The sequence below is a fragment of the Artibeus jamaicensis genome, unplaced genomic scaffold, assembly GCF_021234435.1.
Source record: "Artibeus jamaicensis isolate MK-2021 breed Jamaican fruit bat unplaced genomic scaffold, CSHL_Jam_final contig_414, whole genome shotgun sequence".
Taxonomy (NCBI): domain Eukaryota; kingdom Metazoa; phylum Chordata; class Mammalia; order Chiroptera; family Phyllostomidae; genus Artibeus; species Artibeus jamaicensis.
Window position 1 is genome coordinate 6,073,085 of NW_026521822.1, and position 22,212 is coordinate 6,095,296.

Consider the following 22,212-nt stretch of genomic DNA (forward strand, 5'->3'; position numbering starts at 1 on the left):
ACTTAACTGTAAGATTTAAAAGACAATTTAAATCTTTTTCCTTGCTTTCTACTTTAATATGACAATTTAAGATTTTTTTTTAAGAAGCCTTGATAAAAATCTAGAGGAATGTTCTTGGCTACATACCCTGTCCCTTGTTAGCATCTGAGCTCTGTTTTTGTGCACGATTTTGATAATCCCTGGAGGCTGAACCCATGCTTCGCCATCCACCTGCACTGGGACTCCCTCATCGCCAAATATAGTGATTTTTACTGTACGGCACTGAAACAAAACACATTATTTTAGAGTACAAATCATCCTGAAAAAACTGACATAAAATCTGCATTCAAACTTGACCTTTAGTCCACAATGTGGAACAGTATGTTAGGCTTTTCCACTGTGATGACATAGTAATAACTGACATGGGAGAAAGTCGGTATTTTTTAGATGAACATGCGGTGCAGGAGCCATGGGAAATAGTCTCCCCAGTGTCCTACACAGGGGAGGCGGCTGGATTAGAAAAACAAACCTGAGCTATCCGATGATGCTGTAGTTTAATGACCCTTGAAACCGCCATTTGAACACTATCAAATACTGCAACGACTTCCAGGATCTTGTCATCGAATGAAGGTGCAGCAAATATCTGAGAGAAAAAAACTACGTTACGCTTCCACTAATAAAATTAAGGTTTAAGTAAAATGGCACATCAAGCAGTATGAACTCTGTGATACATATATTTTTTAAAAATCATGAAAATACTAAGAAAAGTAAGTATTAGTAGGAAATGATAACCCCAGAACAAAAATATCACTGAAGATGGCTTCAAACAAACAAACAAACAAACATGATAAAAATAGGTTTTGGGACCCACATGACATCATATTCACACCACTCATGGTATAAAATGTATTAAAAATCTTAAAGATAATTCAGATGTCTTGAGAAAATGATGCATACAATTTTCAGAAACCTAAAAGGTAATATAGATTTCACAAGGTTAAAGCTACATGAACATGCTGATTATGATCTAGTTTACTTGGTATGTTTTTTTAATTGATTTTAGAAAGAGGGGTGGAAAGGAGGGGGAGGGAGAGAGAGAGAGAGATATCATTTGGTTGTTCCACTTATTCACACATTCATTGGTCAATTCTTGTATGTGTCCTGACTGGGGACTGAACCTACAACCTTGATGTATTGGAACAGTGTTCTAACCAACTGTCTTCTTACCAGGGCTGCTTAGTGTGGTCTGAGGGAAATCTTTCAAGGTGTTACAAACAATATGTATATGTGTTTTATATCTTCATACAACTCTTTAGAGCATTTGACAATATGAACATGGAAACCTCAGGGAATAAAAATCATGTACGCTTACTTTATTTTGATGTTAATTGCATTTTCAAAAAATTCACCTAAAATTTTAAAATTTCACATATTTTATTCTCTTTTACTTTTTTTACTATATCATAAATAACTATGCCTTTGAAAAAATTATTCAGTACAAAGTAGCATCCTAATTAAAACTTTCACTGAAAATATCAGGATACAAATTTGCAGACATATTTCTTATCATTTTTTAAAACCAGACTGCTTAGTTTTAAACTATGTCTCTGTTACTTATTAACTGTGTAAATTTAGTGTGAGTTCTTTAACTGAAAAATTTTACATGAAAATTCTAGGTATTAAACAATAAATGTGTAGCACTCAGAACACTGACTGCCTAGGAAGTGTTCAAGGAATGTTAGCTTTATTCATCTTAGTATCACTGATTTCTTTCCCTTAAAATATTTAAGAATAGTGACAGGCTGACAAAAAACTGATGGCTGATGTTAGTTTTTATACACCAACAGGATTGGAATACATTCACATCATGAAAATTACAAATGCTTTCCAATATATTTCATATTTTAGTTCCTGGCTGTTTACTTAACAGCTCTGAGAAGATGGGTCAGTGGAACTGTTACATCATAAACCTCAAATCAAAGGTCCTATCATTTAATGTATGTGACTCTTCAGACAAAGATCATGATAACACCACTCATTTTTATGTTATATATACTTTAATAATTGTGCCTTCTCTTTTTAAAGGTTATTTTCAGAACAATTAGCTTTATTAGGTTGTGTGTTTTTTAAATATAGAAGACCATGAAAACATAACAAAAATAGCCACCAACCACAATGGCCAAATGAACCCTCTTGACATTCCTAAAAATAATTTAAAAAATAATATCACATAAATTTAGAAAACTAAAAGTACAGAAAGGTATTCTGGTGGGCAGAATAATGTTCCTGTCCCATCCCCAAAATGTCCACGTCGTAATCTCTAAAACCTGTGAATGCTGTCTCATCACACGACAAAAGAGACTTTGTAGACATGATTAAACTGGAGACCTTGAGACGGGAAGATGATCCTGGATGATGTGTGTGGGCCCAATGTATTCACAATGGTCATTAAAAGTTTAAGAGGGAAGCAGAAGAGATCAGAATGATGCAATGTGAGAAAAACTCATGCTGCTTTTGTTGTCTCTAAAGACAGGAAGGTGCCACAAGCCAGGGTCTATGGGCAGTCTCTAGAATCTGGAAGATGAAGGAAATACTTACATCATCCTCTTTAGTTCCACCCCAAAAGTTAGTGCCTCCAGCATAGCTGGGGATGTTCAATACTGCTATTCCTTGCAGACTGGGGAGAGGAATATATTGTCCATCACACTGTAAGGTAAAAAGCTTAGAAGTTAGATAAAAAGAGTAAAACTACTAGTTTTGAAGTCACCAGTATACCAAAGAAAAAGGTGATGGACAAAAGTGTGCTGGTAATGTATGTTTTCCTGTAAATATATTCCTACACATTATTTTTATCTTACTTGGTTTTAATTTTAAAAGTTTTGAAGTATAAACAACTATAGCAGAATTTTTTACAGAAAACCATGCTGAATAAAAGAAGATTTTACCTCTTCTTTCAACCAAATTCAGGCAGTACCTTTCTGGAGCTTCTTTTTCAGGTCAGTTATGATATTCTCACTTACATTATGGTCATTCTGGTCTTTATCTTAAGCATCCTATTGCAAGAGGCCACTGTGAGGGTAGACTCTGAATCCTAACCATCTCATCTAGCACCTCTCACAAATCCTGGTATTTTGGTGGTACTCTGTTACTAACCAGTGACTAGTTAACTCAAAAATGAATTTTTAAGTATCAGAACCAAAACCAAAAAAAGAAAAAGAACTCAAGAAGTATCTTATAGTCTATGCCTCTTTTACTCAGATAAAAATTACACTACCACTTTAAAAAGAAAGAAGTCAATTATTATACATGACATGAATAAATTCTCACTAAATACAGGGTTTAAGCCTTCATTTTAAAAGTAAAGGGCTTGCAGATGCTATACTTAAAATACATGCTATATTTTCATTAAATAATTTTTACACTGACACTAAAAGTAGTTAACAGAACTTTATTAGAATTGCATTTTAATGCCCAATCAAAATTATCTGCTATCTTTAAAACATGTAAGAATCCAGTTTCAAACCATTTTTTAACCATTTGAAATAACTGGGAATACATTATAACTGATTTACACCACAGGCATTTAAAATTTTTTCCTTTCTTCACTTCTGCATGAAACACAATCAAAGGTCCACACTGTATCCCAGCAGGTAGGGCCATTCCTGGCACCACAGCTGGTGCTCAGTGTATGTCAAATGAAGAAACATTAAATATTTAGAGGAACAGTATCTTTCTCTGGACCCAATATTCTTAACAGGCATCCTTGTGTTCTTTAGAAAGAGTTGAATTATATAACTAACTTAAAGGAGATGAAAACATCTATCATTATTAAACACAAAGAAGTACTTCAAAGAACAACTGAGAGCGATCCTAAAGATTCTATAATAAAGGTCATAGACAAGTGTGATAAGCCCACAGCTAACACAATATTCCAATTGAAAAGCTGACAGCTTTTCCTGTAGGATTACAAACAAGACAAGGCTACTCTATCAAATAACTGTTACAACAATGAATTTAATAAAGTTGCATGATACAAAATCAATATACAGAAATCTGTTGCATTTTATATACTAATAATGAACTATAAGGTAAAAGAAATTTTAAAAAATCCCATTTACAATAGTATCAAAAAGAATCAAATACTTAAAAATAAATTTAATCATGGAAGTAAAAAACCTGGATATTGAAAAATATGCCCTGACTTTGCTCTTTGGTATATGCCCTCAGTGGAATGGGCATTGTACCAAAGAACTAAAGATTCCCAGTCAGGGCACAGGCCTGGGTTGCAGGCCTGGTCCCTATTTGGGAGCATGTGAGAGGCAACCAATAGATGTTTCTCTGGCACATCAATGTTTCTCTCCCTCTCTCTCTAACAATAAGTAAATAAAATCTTAAAAAATTGATTTCTGCTGTCTTTAAGAAAAAAAAACAAAATTAGAAGACTTTGAGGAAGGAAATTGAAGAAGACGTACATAAATGTAAACATATTACATGTTTATGGATTAAAAGAATTAATATTGTTAAAATGTTCATACTACCACTCCGGCAGGTGGGCTCAATGGATGGAGTGCTGTCCCGTACACTAAAAAGTTGTGGGTTTGATCCCTGGTCATGGCACGTACAGGAGGCAACCGTCAATGTTCTCTCTCATGTCAATGTCTGTCGTCTGTCCTCTTCTCTCTCCCCTTCTGTCCCACCCTCCCTCTCTCCTTCCCTTTTTTCCTAAAATCGAAGAGCTTGTCTTAGGGTGAAGATAAAAAAAATAAAAATGAAAAAAAATTCATATTACTCAGCCCTGGCTGGTGTAGCTCAGTGGATTGAGCGCGGACCTGGGAGCCAAGCAACCACGGTTCGATTCCCGGTCAGGGCACATGCCTGGGTTGCAGGCCAGGTCCCAGCAGGGGACACACCAGAGGCAACCATACACTGATATTTCTCTCCCTCTCTCCTTCCTTTACCCTCTAAAGATAAATAAATAAAATTTTTTTAAAAAAAATTCATATTACTCAAAGTAGTCTATAGATCTGATACAATCCCTATCAAAATCCCAATGTATTTTCACAGAATTAGAACAAATAATCCTAAAATCTGTATGTAACCATGAAAAACCACAAAGAGCCAAAGCAATCTTAAGAAAGAAAAAAGCTAGAGGCACCATGCTGTCTGGTTTCAAACTATATTAAAAAGCTATAGTAATTAAAACAGTACGGTATTGGCATAAAAAAACACATGAATCAATGGAACAGAACAGAGGACCCGGAAATAAACCCATGCATATTTGGTCAATTAATTCACAAAAAAAGAAGCCAAGAATATATAATGGGGGAAAGGACAGTCTCTTTAATAAATAGTGTTGGGAACATTGGAAGTCACATGCTTCCAATGAAGCAATGAATGAAACTGGACCACTATATTATACAATACCATACCAAAAATGAATTAATAATAAATTAAAGACTTGAACACAAGACCTAAAACCATAAAACTCCTAGAAGAAAATGTAAGTGGTAAGTAAGCTCCTTGACATAGGTAGTGGTAATGAATTTTTGAACCTGACACCAAAATCCAAAGCAACAATAGCAAAAAGGATAAAACAAACAAAAAACCCCCAACAAACACAAAACAAACATTGTAACTATGTCAAACTAAAAACCTCTCCACTGAAACGGAAACTACCAAAAAAATGAAGAAGCAACCTACTGAATGGGAGAAAATAATTGCAAAGCATATATCTGATAAGGGAATAATATCCAAACTATATACAAAAAACTCACACCTCAATAGCAAAACAAACAATCTGATTAAAAATGGGCAGAATATCTGAATATAGACATTTTTCCTAGAAGATATAAAGATGGCCGAAATGTACATAAAAAGCTTCTCTATATCATTAATCATCAGAAAAATGCACTCAAAACCACAACATTACTTCACAACTGTTAGAATGGCTATTATTAAAAAAGATGAGAAACAGTGTTGGTGAGAATGTGGAGAAAAGAGAATGTGGAGAATGTGCACTGATGGTGGGAATGTAAACTGGTGTAGCCAACGCGATAAATGGGATAGAGGTTTCCCCCAAAATTAAAAATAGAACTACCATATGAGCCAGCAATTCCACTTCTGGAATTTATCTGAAAAAACGAAAACACTCTTTTGAAAAAAAATATGCATTCCCATATTCACCACAGCATTATTTATAACAGTCAAGATATAAAACACCCTAAGTGTCCATTGATGAATAAATGGATAAAGAAAAGGTTGTGTATGCATGTTACAGAATATTATTCGGCCATTAATGACAAAAAAATTCTTTGAGGGCTTTATACTAGGTGAATGAGTCAGAGTAAGACAAATAGCATATGATCTCTCTTAGATATGGAATTAAATTTAAAAAATAAAGAATTTAAAACTTAAAAAATTCAGGGAAGTCGTATTTATAAGTGAAAATAAAGTAAAAATATTTATAAATGAATAACTTTAGTTGGAAGCATGGTATGAATAAAATGAACATCTTCAGAAGAAAGTTCTATCTAAATTGCTTAATTTAATACTCTCTAATAGTTTAAAATATTTTGTAAGTTATTTAGTATTATTGGTTTCTTTTCTATGTCTATGTATATTATGTATTTCATTTGAAACAGTATTTTGAGTTCAAGAGGTGACAGAAGTAAACACAGCTCACGTTCTCCACAACCCCAACAAAATTACAACTGAACTGTAGAACAACCATCATTCAGAACTGTGACAAATCGAGCTGAACAGAAGTCCTACAACTACAGAATTAATGAAGAAACTGCACCTTCACTGGTAGGAAGGGTGGAGATACAGAACGGACAGGTTCTACACCCACATGTGGCAGATAAAAATCGGGATGGATATCTAAGGAGTGAAGCCCTGCACTAGGCTCCCCAGCCCAGGGTTCTAGTGCCAGGAAGAGGAATCTCCATAACTTCCAGCTGTGAAAAACTAGTGAGGATTGAGGCTGCGGAAGAGGAAACTGCTGGGCTGCCTGGAAGTTCCCCTTAAAGGGTCCATGCGCAAACTCACTTGCTCTGAGCTCTATTGTGAGGGCAGCAGATTGAAAGGCACCAGAGGCATATGGAGAGCAAATGAGCTGACTGGCATCAGGTTGAGAGCTGGGGCATAGCTTTCTCTTAGACAGAGGTGCTGGCAGAGGCCACTGTTCCTTTTCTCAGCCCTCCCTGCACAGAGCCAAAGAACTAGCAGGCAGGAGCCATACCTGAGACTCCATCAATCTGGCTCACACTGTTTCCTCCACCCAACCTGTTTCCAGTGTCCCTTCCATATGAATGACTTCTTGGCTCATGCTTCAGCTTTTCCTTAATTATTTCAAATAAGCAACATCTGGCTTCAGCAAGCCCCATACCCCTCACTAAGTTGTCCCAGGCCTGGTATCAGCAGCTGCCAGCCTCAGGTCACAGCTTGGCCTTGCCTGGGCACCTCCAAGCCCAGCACAAGTAGCAGCTATCGGCAGCTCACTTTGTAGCTTATGTTATGTGACCCCAAACATAACACTGGCCATAGCTGATCTCGGATGTGCCAAGAGCAATCAAGGCTCAACTACAACAGGAGGGTGTACAGAGCCCACATAGTGGGGCACACCTTGAGTACCCAGCTTGGGTAGTAGATAGAAGAGGCTGTGCCACTATACATTGCAGGCCACCAACTACTACATTAGGCCACTCTACCAAGCCTGGGAGAGGTGGTAGCTCTACCTAATACACAGAAATAAACACAGGGAGGCTGCCAAAATGAGGAGACAAAGAAACATGCTCAAAGGAAAGCACAGAACAAAACTCCAGAAAAAGAACAACAAAAAACCAGAGACAAACTACTTTCTGGATGCAGAGTTCAAAACACTGGTTTATAAGGATGCTCAGTGAACTTAGTGAGAACTTCAACAACACAGAAAGGGCAGGGAAACCATAAAAAGGAACCACTCAGAAATGAGGGAGATACTAATGAAAATAAAGAACAATTTACAGGGAATCAAGTTCCCTAATTTGGTGAAGGAAATAGACATATAAGTTCAGGAAGCACACAGAGTGCCAAATAAGATGGATGCAAACAGGCATCCATGACTCTCTGAGAAACATCATAATTAAAATGCCAAAGGTTAAAGATAAAAAGAGAACCTTAAAAGCAGCAAGAGAAAAGCAGTTCGTTACCTATGGGGGGGGGGTTTACATAAGATTATCAGCTAATTTCTCAAAAGAAACTTTGCAGGCTAGAAATTGACAAGAAATATTCAAAGTCATGAAAAGCAGGAACCTACAGACAAGATTGCTCTACCCAGCAAAGCTACTGCTTAGAATCAAAGGGCAGATAAAGAGCTTTCCAGACAAGAAAAAACTCCTTTAGGAGTTCATAATCACTAAGCCATTATTATATGCACTGTTAAAGGGACAGAAATATATACATATCATTAACTGAATCTAAAAAACAAACTAAGCAAGCAAGAAGAACAAAGACAAATGAGCTCCACAAACATAATCAGTTTCCTAAGAAAGGTAACTTGAAATGTCTTTATTGCAAGATCAACTTACCTCAAGTTGAACCCTCTGTTCTAAGTTCTTGTAGGATCTCTGTAGCAACTCCCGGGTTCCAAGGACTCCATACCACATCAAGTTTTTAGTTCGGCTCCTGATAATACACATTGGCAGGCAATTTCAGTAACTATTATTTACTTAGTCTTTAAAGGCAGAGCAAGCAAAAGAGATAATAAATGAAATTAAAATTGCCTTCGTGCACTAAAATTATTACTATTACCAAAATTACCTGCATTTTTCAGGATGTTCCTCTCTCTTATTATTAAATTCTAATGAAATTTTTGCATCTAATCCAATCCCAAAGTAATTGTTCATAACACATTTTTCTGAATATCCATCTCTATGATAATAAGAAAAAGTACAGGAAAGTCAATTTCAAGTTCATAACAATTACAATTTATATTCAGCACTTAAAAACCATTTAAAGATTCCATTCCTGAGAATAAAGCTAAGCAGAAATCACTTCTTATTTATATGAAATATGCATGACCCTAGTGTATGGCTGTAAATGTTGGTAACATATAAGGAACAGTGGACAAGACAAAGTGAAGAAAGAGTCATGGTAATGCTTCTGTACTATTCGTAACAAAATCTTAGTTCTGTTTCCTAAATGAGCTCCCCACCCCACTACATACACAACTGGGAGGGGCTTGCAGTCGGGTTCCAATACTCCTCTTCTTTCATAATTAAAAAGTTTACTCCACTTCTCTTATCAATGGACATATATGTGCTAACCAAAAAAAAACCTACCAGATCTATTCCATTTTTTTCTAGGTGCTTTGGAAAGTGCCAAGTTTAAATATGGTACTATTGTTGAGGACTGTCATTAGAAAAATGAGATACAATAAAGGCAAAATCAAATATGAAAGTAAAAGGAAGCATACATTGAACTGCCAAAAAAATTTTAGGAGTCTAAGAAGGGAAGAAATCAATGTGAGCCAAAAGCTTGCTGAAATAAGTAAACCCAGAAGCTGGATACAGAAAGATGACGGATCTGGCAAGACCAAGAAGAAAGGAGGTGAAGAGAAACACATAAATATGAATATGAAAGAGTCAACAAAAAATTTCAGAGAAAAGTGAGTGCAGTGGTGTCTCACTTTGCCACAGCTTATCATAGGAGACAATAGGCTGGAAGGGACCTACTTGAGGAACACAGCATGAAAACCACTGTATTTCACATGGATAAATGTGCTCATATTCATCAACTTTAGAAATGTTCTGATGATTCCTTTTGTACATGGAAACATATTTCTTGTAATACATTTAAAATGTTACCATTACTATAAAACAGCAACAAGAAAAGCCTAAACAAAATTTCTGTGAAAGTATTTGCTTACAATGAATCTGGATCTGGGTCAATAAATGGCGTTGCACCAAAAGGATCAATATTTGCTAGTAACATTTTGTTGATAATAGAACTCCCAGCAATTGAGGCAGCTAGTCCTGCTCTTAAACCTGTACAGGGAAAAATAAATATATATAGGGTCACATGTTAAGGAAAAAAGACAAAGAAATCCAGTCCATTATTTTCAGGCCTACTCTCAAACACCTTGTTCCCAAAGCATGGTTTTGCTGTGCCTGCTCCTCTCACTAATAAAAAATTAAGAATTATTATATTGGTAAGTACAAGGCTTTAATGCTTCTTAGGATCTACACACTGTAATAAAAAAAGAAAAAACAGATGAGCACCTCAATAGGAATCTGTGACAGTTTCTCATTTACCATCCTGATAATTCTACAATATTTATTGTAACTTCAATAAATATTACTTCCTTTGTTGTAACATATAAAGCACTAAGACTGTTAGAAATTTATAGTAAGGGCTGAATTACCCGAAATGTCATGGAGTTACTAATTCCATACTCTCAAAGCATAGATATTAATACTCAGTTTAAAATGTTAACAGATGTACTAAAGTAAAAACACAAGTTAGTGTCAATAAGTAGTAAAATATTAAATGCAGATATTGATATTTTTAATTAAAAATTTTTTATTGACTTTAGAGAGACAGAGGGGGAGAAAGGAGAGACACATAAATTGTCAATTTGTTGTTCCACTTATTTATGCATTCATCAGTTAACTTCTGTATGTGCCCTGACTGGGGATCAAACCTGCAACCTTTGTGTATCAGGTTGATGCTCTAACCAACTGAGATTACCCAGCCAGGGTGTGTATTTATATTTTTAGAAGAATACAATATTAAACATTAAAAAATTAAGCATTTATCTTACTTCCAAATATGCAAAACCAAATTTATCTGAACATTATTTCTACTAAATAGTTGTGGTGTCATCTATTCAACCCAATATTAAGGCAAGAACCACAAAGTCTGGAAAGAAGACAATGTAATAGGTGTTTAAGGCAACAAACAAAACGGAAACCAGTAAACAAAAATATGTAATGCAACTGGAGAACATTAGGGAATTAGAAAAAAAAAAAGACCTTTCTTAAGCAAACATTTGTTTCCCAACATGTGCCATTTTCTCTTCTTACATTATATTCATTGTTCTACCTACTAAAGTTTAGCTACTATCAAATAATCAAGATGAATTTATTTCGCCATTTAATTTTGCAGTCAAACATGCAATAGTATACTTTACTATGCCAACTGCCCTTATGTCTAAGTAAGTAAATAAAAAAACAAAGCAATCATTCTGATGGGAGGAAAGAACAGTTTGGACAGGTGAAGAGCTATACCCCGACTGTCCCACAGAAAAGTGTAATCTTTTCTAAAATGTTTTTAGGTTAGCCATATTTACAGCTTCAGCCCAGAAAGGTCACCCCAAGGTTCCAGGATTGAATCTCTATGACCTCTAGACATGGAGGTCTTTCCAGAATCAAGCATGTTATTTTATCTTTTTTGTTTTACTATTTTTATTGAAGTATAATTCACATACCATCAAATTCACTCTTTAAAAGTGTTTAATTCAGTTGTCTGTAGTACATATAAAAAGCTGTGCAATGATAGCAACCATTTAATTCTACAACTTTTTTTATTATTCTCAAAAGAAACTCCATACATATTAGCAATCATTTCCACTCTTTTCTCCCCACAGACTCTGAAAAGCGCTAAAACACTTTCAGTCTCGGTGGATTGACTATTCTAGACATTTCATATAAATGGAATCATGAAATATGTGACTTTCTATGTTAAGCTACTTTCACAGGACATAATGTTTTCATGGGTCATCATGTTATAGTATGTATCAATTCTTCATTCTTTTTAATTGTTGAATAGTATTCTACTGTATGACTATACTATAATTTTCTTTCTCCATTTCAGTTGATGGATATTTGGTTTTTTTCCACTTTTTGGCTTTGTAAATAACCTTGTTATAAATAGTTGTGAATAGTGTTTGCATAGACATATCTTTTCAATTCTTACAGATACATGCCTAGTAATTAAATTTCTACATTATATATTAGTTCTGTTTAATTCTTTGAGAGGCAGCCAGATTTTTTCAAAATGGCTTCACCATTTTATATTCTAAGCAGTGACAGTGACAGTTCCAGTTTCTCTATGTCTTTGCTAATATTTCTTATTTTCTGTCTTTCTGATCATAGCCATCCTAGTGGAGGAGGTACTCCTAGTGGAGGAGTATCTCCTCCTGAGAGGAGGAGATACTGCCAAAAAACTGTGGTTTTTTAAAATTTACTTTCACTTTTTTTTGTTAATCTATGATCAATAATCTTCTCTTCATTTTTTAAAATTGTTGTTCAAGTACAATTGTCTCCATTTTCACCCCACCATTCCCTGCCACCCCCACCTCCCTTGATAGGAACCCCCTTTGGCTTTGTCCCTGTGTCCCTTAGACATATTCCTTGACAACACTCCCCCTTTTCCCCCCTACTATCCCTTCCACTCCCTTCTGGTTACTGTCAGTTTGCTCTTTAATTCAATGTCTCTGGTTACATTTTGCTTGCTTGTTTTGTTGATTAGTTTCCACTCATAGGTGAGATCATATAATATTCGTTTTTCACTGCCTGGCTTATTACACTTAACATAATGCTTTCCAGATCCATTCATGCTGTTACAAAGGGTAGGAGCTCCTTCTTTCCTTCTGCTGTGTAGCATTCCATTGGGTAAATGTATCTTAGTTTTTTGATCCATTCATTTACGATGGGCACTTCGGCTGTTTCTAACACTTGGCTGTTATTGTAAATAACGGTGCTATGAACATAGGAGTGTATCTATTCTTTTGAATGGGTGTTTCAAGATTCTTAGGGTACAATCCCAGTGCTGGGTCAAAAGGCAGTTCCATCTTTAGTTTTATGAGGAAATTACTGTTTTCCACAGTGACTGCATGCATCTGTATTCCCACCAACAGTGTACTAGAGTTCCCTTTTCTCCATATCCTTGCCAGCACTTGTTGTTTGTTGATTTGTTAATGATGGCCATTGTGACCAGAGTGAGGTGGCATATCATTGTGATTTTAATTTGCATCTCTCTGATGGCTAGTGATGCTGAGTATCATTTCTTATGTCTCTGGGCCCTCTATATGTCATCCTTGGAAAAGTGTCTATTCAGGTCCTTTGCCCATTTTTTATTTGGACTGTCTTCCTGGTATTGAGAGATATGAGTTCTTTGTATATTTTTGAGATCAAACCCTTGTCTGACGTATCATTGGCAGCGAATATGTTTTCCCATAGAGTAGGTTCCCTTTTCACTTTCATGATGGTTTCTTAAGTCATGTAGAAGCTTTTTAAATTTGATGTAGTCCCATTTGTTTATTAGTCTTTTATTTCCCTTGCCCTAGGAGATATATCAGCCAAATTTTGCAGCATGGGCTATCTAAGCCTTTACTGCCTATGTTTTCCTCTAGGACTTTTATGGCGTCACAACTGGTAATTAGACTTTTATACATCTTGAGAGCTGGTGTATGGTATAAGTTAGTGGTCTACATTTATTTTCCTCCATATACCTGTTCAGATCTCCTGACGGCATTTACTGAAGAGGCTATTTTTACTCCATTCTATGTTCCTGCCCCCTTTGTCAAATATTAACTGACCATAGAGGCTTGAGTTTACTTCTTGGCTCTTTATTCTGTTCCATGGATCTATGTGTCGGTTCTTCAGCCAGTACCAGACTGTTTTGATTACAGTGGCCTTGTAATATAGTTTGACATCAGGTATTGTGATCCCTCCTACTTTGTTCTTCATTCTCAAGATTGCTGAAGCCATGTGGAGTTGCTTTTGGATACATATAAATTTTTGAAATATTTGTTCTCAATCTGGGAAATATGTCATTGGTATTTTAATGGGATTGCACTGAATCTATAGATTGCTCTGGGTAGTATACATACTTTAATGATGTTAATTCTTCCAATCCATGAACACAGTATATGCTTCCATTTATTTGTATCTTCCTTAATTTTTTTCTTCACTGTTCTGTAATTTTCAAGTACAGGTCTTTAACCTCATTGGTAAAGTTCATTTCTAGCTACTTTACTTTTCTTGTTACCATGGTAAATGGGACTTTTCCCCTAGTTTCTGATTCTGATATTTTATTGTTGGTGTACAAAAATGCCTTCGATTTCTGAATACTGACTTTGTATCCTGCTGTTTGCCAAATTCACTTATTAGGTCAAGTAGATTTTTTGGGGGCAACTTTTTAAATTTATTTTTTAGAGAGCGAAGAAGAGAGAAAGAGAGGGAGAGAAACATCAGTGTGTGCTTGCCTCTCATACACCCTCAACTGGGGACCTGGCATGAAACCCAGGCATGTGCCCTGACTGGAAATCAAACCAGCAACCCTTTGATTCACAGGCCAGCACTCAATCCACTGAGCCACACCAGCCAGGGCAGGTCAAGTAGTTTTTTGGTGGAGACTAGAAGGTTTTCGACATACACTATAATGTGGTCTGTAAACAATGACAATTTTGCTTCCTCCTTTATAATTTGGATGCCTTTCTTTTTCTTGTCTGATTGCTGTGACTATAACTTCTAATACTGTGTTGAATAAAAGTGGTGAAAGTGGCCACCCTTATATTGTTCCTGATCTTAGTGGGAAAGCTTTTAGTTTTTGCCCATTGAGTATGAAGTTGACTGTAGTTTTCTCATATATGGTTTTTATTATGTTGAGCTGTACCCCCTCTATTCCCTGAGCATTTTTTCATAAATTGGTGATATACTTTATCAAATGCTTTTTCAGCATTTATTGATATAATCAATGATTTTCATCTTTCTTTTTGTTTATGTGGTGTATCACATTTCTTGATTTGTGAATATTGTACCATCCTTGCATCCCTGGGAGAATCCCACTTGTATCATCATTTTAATGTACTGCTGGATCCTGTTTGCCAATATTTTGTTAAGGATATTAGTGTCTATGTTCATCAGTGACACTAGCTTGTAGTTTTCTTCCTTTCTTGTGTCTTTACCTGGTTTTAGAATTAGGATAACACAGGCCTCATAAAAAGAGTTTGGTAGTCTTCCCTCTTCTTGAATTTTTAAAAATAGTTTTAAAAGGACAGGAGTTAGTTCTTCTTTAAATGTTTCACAGGTGAAACTCACCTGTGAAACCATCCAGTCCAGGGCTTTTTTTTGTGCCAGGAGTTTTAGGAATACTACTTCAATTTCGCTAGTTTTTGTAGGCGTATTCAGGCTTTCTGCTTCTTTATTCAGTTTTAGAAGACCGCGTGTCTCTAGTAACTTCTCAATTTCTCCCAGATTGTCCAATCTCTTCACATATATTGGTCATATTAATTTCTTACAATGCTTTGGATTCATATGGTATCAGTTGTAACTTCTCTTCTGTTTCTGATTTTATTTGGTTCCTCTCTCTTCTTGATGAGTCTGGTTAAAGGGTTGTCAATTTTATTTATCTTTTCAAAGAATCAGCTCCTGGATTTATTGATCCTTTGAATTGTTTTTTTAATCTCTGTGTCATTTAATTCTGCTCTGATCTCCATTACCTCCTTCCTTCTACTTGTTCTGGGCTTTGTTTGTTGTTGTTCCTCCAGTTCTTATAGATGTAGGGTTAGGCTGTTTATTTGAAATGTTCCTTTATTTTTTAGGTAGGCCTGAATCACTATAAACTTCCCTCTCAAGACTGCCTTTGCTGTGCCCCAGAGGTTTTGGACTGTTGTGTTTTTCTTTTTTCTTTTTTCCCCCACATAACATTTGATTTCTTCCTTGATCTCATTGTTAATCCACTCATTATTTAATAGCATGTTATTCAGTCTCCATGTATTTGAATGTCTTTGAGTTTTTCTCTTGGAGGTTGGTTTCTGGTTTCAAGCCATTATGATCCAAGAAGATGCTGGATATGATTTCAATTTTCTTGAATTTCTTGAGGCTTGTTTTGTGCTCTACAATGTGGTCTATCTTTGAAAATGTTTCATGTGCATTTGAAAAGAATATATATTTTGCTTCTTTAAGGGCGAAGGTTCTGTATACATCAATTTTGCTCTAGAGTGTTGTTCAATGCCATAATATCCTTGTTGATTCTTTGCTTGGAAGATCTGTCCATTGTTGACAGTGGGGTGTTAAAATCCCACAGGATGAGTATGTTGCTGCTGATATCTTTCTTGAAGCCCTCCAAGATTTTACTTATATATTTGAGTGCTCCTATATTGCATGCATATATGTTTACAACGGTTATATCTTCTTGATGGACTATTCTTTTAAGTAGTGTGTAGTGACCTTGTTTGTCTCTTTTTATGGTCTTTATTTTTAATTTTATTTTGTATGATATAAGTATTTTTTTTAATCTCAGCTTGCTTGGTATAAGTTTTTCCATCCCTTCACTTTTAGTCTTTGTAGATCTTTTGTTCAGAGGTGGGTCTCTTGTAGGCAGCATAAGTGTGAGTCATATTTTCTAATCTACTTAGCTACCCTGTGTTTTTTTATTGCAGCATTTGATCCATTTACATTTAAGGTTATTATCGATAGGTACTTATTCATTGTCACTTTCTCTCTTTGTACCTGTGTTCTCATCCCCACCCCACTCTCTCTTTTTCTTCATTTTCTTAAAGCAGTACCTTTAGCATGTCTTACAATGCTGCTTTGGTGGAGATATATTCTTTTAGCCTTTTTTGTGTCTGGGAAACTCCTTATTTAGCCTTCCATTTTTAATAAGATCCTTGCACAGTACAGTAGTCTTGGTTGTTCACTGTGGTTTTGATTTGCATTTCCCTGATAACTAATGATGTGATCATCCTTTCACAGGCTTATTGGCCTTTTTATAAATCTCCTTTGGAAAAATGACTACCCAGATCCTTTGCCCATTTTTAAATTGGTATATTTGTCCTTTTATTTTTGAATTTTGAGTTCTGTATATATTTCCTTATCAGATATGTTATTTTCAAATACCTTCTCCTGTCCTGTAGACTGTCATCTCACTTTCTTCCTGGTGCCCTTCGAATAAGAAATATTTTTAATTTTGGCAAAGTCCAATTTATATATTCTTGTGTTGCTGGTGCTTTTGGTGTCATATCTAGGAAGCAATGGCTATGCCAAGGTTATAAGCACTTACAGCTACATTGTCCTTTTATGGTTTCATAGGTACAGTTCTTACATTTTTATTTGTAATGTAAAGGAACAGTCCAACTTAATTTTTGTTTATATCTAGTTGCCCCAGTACCAGTGTTTGAATACTATTCTTTCCCCATTGAATAACTGTCTTACCGCATTTGTTGAAGATCAATTAACCATAAATGTAGACATTCTGTATTTCCAGTTCTCTTCTACTGACCTACATCACCATTATTAAGCCAGTTCTACGCAGTCTTGAGCACTGTAGCTTTGTAGTAAGTTCTGAAATCAGGAAGTGTGTCTTTCAACTTCTTCCATTACAATATTGTTTAAACTACTCTTGATCTTTTGTATTTCAATGTGAATTTATGATCAGTTTGTCAATTTCTTCCTAATAGGCAGTTGGGATTTTGGTAGGGATTGTGAGGAATCTGTAATTAATTTGAGATGAGTTGCCATCTTAATAATACTGTCTTCCAATCAATGAACCCAGATGTCTTAACATTAAGTTAGATCTTTGTTTGCTTTCAGTAATGTTTTGTAGTTTTTGGTGTTCAGATCATTCATCTTCTTAGTTAAATGTATTCCTATTTTTTCTTGCTATTTTTATGCTATTGTAAATGAAATTTTTCTTAATTTCATGTTCAGATTGTTCATTACTAGTGTACATAAATGCAATGATTATTTGTATATTGAGCTTTTTATCCTGCAACCTTGTTGTACTGATTTATTATCTCTTTGGTTCACAGCCCGTACTCAATCCACTGAGCTACACCGGCCAGGTGATTTATTATCTCTAATAGTATGTGTTTGTATGTATTCTTCAGGATTTTCTATATGAAACATAAACTATACTGACAAGCAGTTTTACTTCCTCATTTCCAATTCTGATGACTTTAATTCTTTCTATTTTCCAAGCTAAGAATTCCAATACAATGTTGAATAGAAGTGGCAAGTGGACATTCTTGTCTTGTTCCTAATCTTAGAGAAAGCTTTGAGCCTTTCACCATTAAGTGTTGTGTCAGCTGTAGGTTTTTAATTGCCAAGAAGTTCCTTTCTATTCCTGGTTGTGTGTTTTTACCATCAGAGGATGAATATTTAAAAATGCTTTTGTTGTATCTCCTGAGATTTTTACGTGATTGTCATTTATTCTATTAATATGGTATATCATGTTGATTGGTTTTCACATATTGAATCAAGCTTCCATCACTAGGATAATATTGATAATGGTGTATAATTGTTAAAAATTGTTGGATTCAATTAGCTAGTATTTCATTGGGAATTTTTGTGTTGTTACTCACAAAGATATTGATGTATGGTTTCTTGTGATGTCTTTGATTGGTTTTGGTACCAGGGTAATTCTTGCCTCATAGAATATGTTAGAAAGTGTTTCTCCCTCTTCTAGTTTTAGTAAAAGTATACGAAGGACCGGTGTTAATTCTTCTTTAAACTTCAGCAGGAAAACAATTTGGTCCTGTGCTTTTCTTTACAGAAAGTTTTTGCTTATTAATTTAATCTCTCCACTTGTTTTAGGGTCCAGACAGATTTTCTATTTCTTCTTGAAGCAGTTTAGGTAGGTAGTATTTTTCTAGAAGCTTGTCCATTTCATCTAGGTTATCTACTTTGCTGATATGCAATATTTTATAGCTTTTCCCTTATAATTCTTTCTATTTCTGTAAGGTCCATAGTGATATCTTCTCTTTAATTCCTGATTTCAGTAATTTCAATCTTCTCTTTTCTTTGTCAGTGTAAAAACTTGTCAATTTTGTTAATCTGTTCACAGATCAATTTTTGGTTTGTTTTCCATATTGTATTCTTTACTCAATTTCACTTATTTCCACTCTAATCTTTATTGATTTCCTTCTTATTGCTGCTTTGTATTTAGTTTGCTCTTGTTTTTCCAGTTTATCAAATTAGAGAGTTATGTATTTGAGATCCTTCTACTTTTTTTAATACAGGCATTTACAGCTATAAATTTCACTCCAATTACTGCTTTAGCTGCACCAAATATGTTTTGGTATATGATGTATTTTTGTTTTCATTCACAGTAAAGTATTTAAAAATTTCTCTTGTGGTTTTTTTCTTTGATGTACATATTTGTGCATTTCCCCACTTCCCAAATTTCCTTCTATGACTGCAATCCTTTAAAATTTACTGAGAATTGTTTTATGGCCTAATACATGGTGAATCTTTTTTTTATGTACTCGAGAAGAATGTGTACTCTACTGCTCTTGGGTATAAGGTTCTATAAACATCTATTAGGACTACTTGCTTTATGTGTTTTCAAGTCTTCCATTTCCTTGTTGATCTCTTTTGTTCTATCCACTATTGAAAGAGGGTACTAAAGTTTCCAACTATTACTATGGAATTGTGATATACTTTAAAAAATACCTTGTGGAAGACACAAGAGTGTGTTATATATCAGGGTGTAATTTGGGGTCCAGTCTACTCTCCAATGAACGGGAGAATTTTCACTAATTCAAACAGCAAGTAATTAAGAAGGCCTCTGAGACATCTATGTTTTCCTCCATCCTCTGCTGCACAAATTACTAGGTTTCCACTAGTACAAACCTAATCCCAATGAACGTTCATCTTACTAGGTCTGGCATTGATTTTGAAGGTGTTCTAGTCTAAAAATAATTGCACAGAGACCTGTGGGTTAAAACAAAAAGAAGGCTCTAGCCAAGTACCTCAGTTGCCCAGAAGAACATCATCCTAGCATTCCAAGTTGCATCTTCAATCCTCAGTCAAGTCACATACGAGAATCATCCGATGAATACATAAATAAGTGGAATAACAAATTGATGTACTGATGTCTCTCCCTCTCTCCCTTCCCCCAATTCCTCTCTCTCTCTCTAAAATTAGTTTTAAAAAAACTAAAAGGAAAGCTGTGAAGATACTTAAAAAGTAGTATAAAATCACATTTATCTTGGGTACTTAATAAATGCAGATTCCTGGGTTTTACTCTAGAACTACTCAAAGAAAATTTCTCAGGGCAGAGCCTATAAACATGTACTTTAATACTTTCTAGGCAACTCTTATACACACAAAATTTTAAGGATCTGGATTCTAGTTGGTGTGTTAAGCATATTCCCTTAAAGGGACATTTATCTTTAAGAGCACAATTCAGTAGTTCAGAGAAATTAGTACTTACACATCTTCACAGAAATACTTACAAATAGACAATATATCAGAATGGGTATTACCTGGGCAGATTATTCTGGTATTGAGCACAGGGAGGTTTTCTTTGTTGGACGCCACAGTTGGACCAGGGCCAGAGTCAGTATGGGAACGACTTGCCCGACTATCTGGAGACCGAGGTGCAGTTTTAACTGTTGGCAAAAGGTGCAGATTAAAAAGAAAAAATGATAAAGTTACAGAAATAAGCAAGCCCCTAAAAATTCAAGACATGAAGCAATTTAATACATGTTTAAATCCATCAGCAGAAATGATATTACACTGTGTTTTCCTATTTTACTATTTTGTTTTTATTTTCTTGAGATTTACTACATGGAGAAACTCTGCCACAGGTAGGTATCTTGATCTCTCATTTCAAACAGATGAAGATCACTACAAAAGAGGTGCCTACCATACTTAAAGGTTAGTAATACTCATAATTTGAATGTGACCACCTCATGTGTAAAGATACAAAGAAATTCTGAACTCTGATTATTTTTAAAAAGTAAAACATGTTATCTATGTAATCCTTTTTCCATAAATGTTGACTGAATGATCAAATTTAATTAATGTAATTTTCAGAACTAATATGTTAAACATGAGTTAACCTTTTCTTCTATAAATGGAAAGAAAAATAGTATTTTTTCAAGTGAAAGCAATATACCTTTTCTCAATTATTTATTCAAAGCAATGATTTGCCCCAAACAGTTCTATCACATTTTATAAAACCTCAATACATTTAAAAATTTGTTCCAAAAGAGAATTACTCTCAAAGTTAACAACAAGAAGAGATTTAATTCTACCTAAACTGTAGTATTTTAATGGAGAGCATAACTAATTTAGGAGTTATTGGCAGGTGTTTTAAAAAAACAGTAATCCTCAAACTCAATTTAAAAATACTCTAAAACTTAATTACCTTTATTCTTTCTAGGACTAATTACAAAATAACTATATTAATCTTACACTGTCTTTTCTTTGTTCAAAAACAGTCCAGTGGCACTAAAGAAAGGTAACAGAACAGATACACTTTTTTCCCACAGATGAAAGAAAGCCCTGGGGTTAATTTCTAATAAAAACCACCTTTTGATAATCATCCCTGAAAAATAGCAGAGAGCATCTTAGTGGCTAAGATTGATGTTTCATTGCAAGTAAATAAATTAATGTTTCATGCTTCTTCTTAAAAGTTTCATTAGTCACATAAATATACTGATCTTGCATGTCTCAGACATGAATTATTACACAAAATAATGGTAATACAATGACTGTGTTTCAAAAAATAATTATTTAATACAGAAACACTTCTATTGCAGATTCTGACTAAATTGGACTACTCGTCAACAAATAAGATTAAACACTGCATCCTTAAAGACACATTTCAATATCAGTATGTATAGCTCTATAATTGCATTTTTTTAGTTTCCTTTGCTGACTACAATGGAAATGTCAAGTTCATGAGAGTATTAGTAAGGTATGTGATAACTAGCTGAAAAACCATTAGCAGTGAGTGCTGAAAAACCAATCCTCCAAAGACAGCCATCGTGTTAGGAGGAATTATCAAGCACCATATTGTAACAACACCATTGTCTGCCTTGCTTGAATCAACATTTTTTCATGGATGAAACATGGAAAGGCTGCTTATAGAATTCCAGATGAAGTACATGTAAGATGCTAAAATAAAGCTCCAAAAGACTTTCACAAGGTGAAATGACAGATTCACATCATTTCTGAATGATAAAAATTCACAGAGCTGAGTGTAAACTACTATAATTAGGTTAAAAAAATCACTTCCACTAAAACAAATGAGGAGTCCACTCTTATATAGTACTATTATATAATACTTTAAGGCAAAAAAAAATCTTGGGTATTATTTATAACACTAACAATGTCCAGAATGAGTAGTTTATGCATAACAGTGCTATTACACTACAGAAATGGAGAATTTGGTTGAAAATGGGAATATTTTAGAATAAACAATGACCAAACAGATGGGTGCAACCAGAAAAACAAGAAG

At 34.8% G+C, this 22,212-nt stretch overlaps 1 protein-coding gene across 15 annotated transcripts in view; it reads right to left on the minus strand.

Moving 5' to 3' along the window:
• Positions 1-22,212, minus strand: part of DGKH (diacylglycerol kinase eta) — a 215,304-nt gene that overhangs the window by 34,422 nt on the left and 158,670 nt on the right. For 14 of the 15 annotated variants that reach the window (XM_053665422.1, XM_053665419.1, XM_037131674.2 and 11 more), the window contains 7 exons: positions 20,231-20,356; positions 9,887-10,004; positions 8,779-8,889; positions 8,547-8,643; positions 2,578-2,685; positions 509-622; positions 127-261 (listed from right to left, as the gene is read on the minus strand). In XM_053665422.1, the coding sequence (XP_053521397.1) occupies positions 127-261; positions 509-622; positions 2,578-2,685; positions 8,547-8,643; positions 8,779-8,889; positions 9,887-10,004; positions 20,231-20,356 (809 nt within the window). The remainder of the gene's footprint in view (positions 1-126; positions 262-508; positions 623-2,577; positions 2,686-8,546; positions 8,644-8,778; positions 8,890-9,886; positions 10,005-20,230; positions 20,357-22,212) is intronic. The other variant, XM_053665424.1, reaches the window with a different exon arrangement.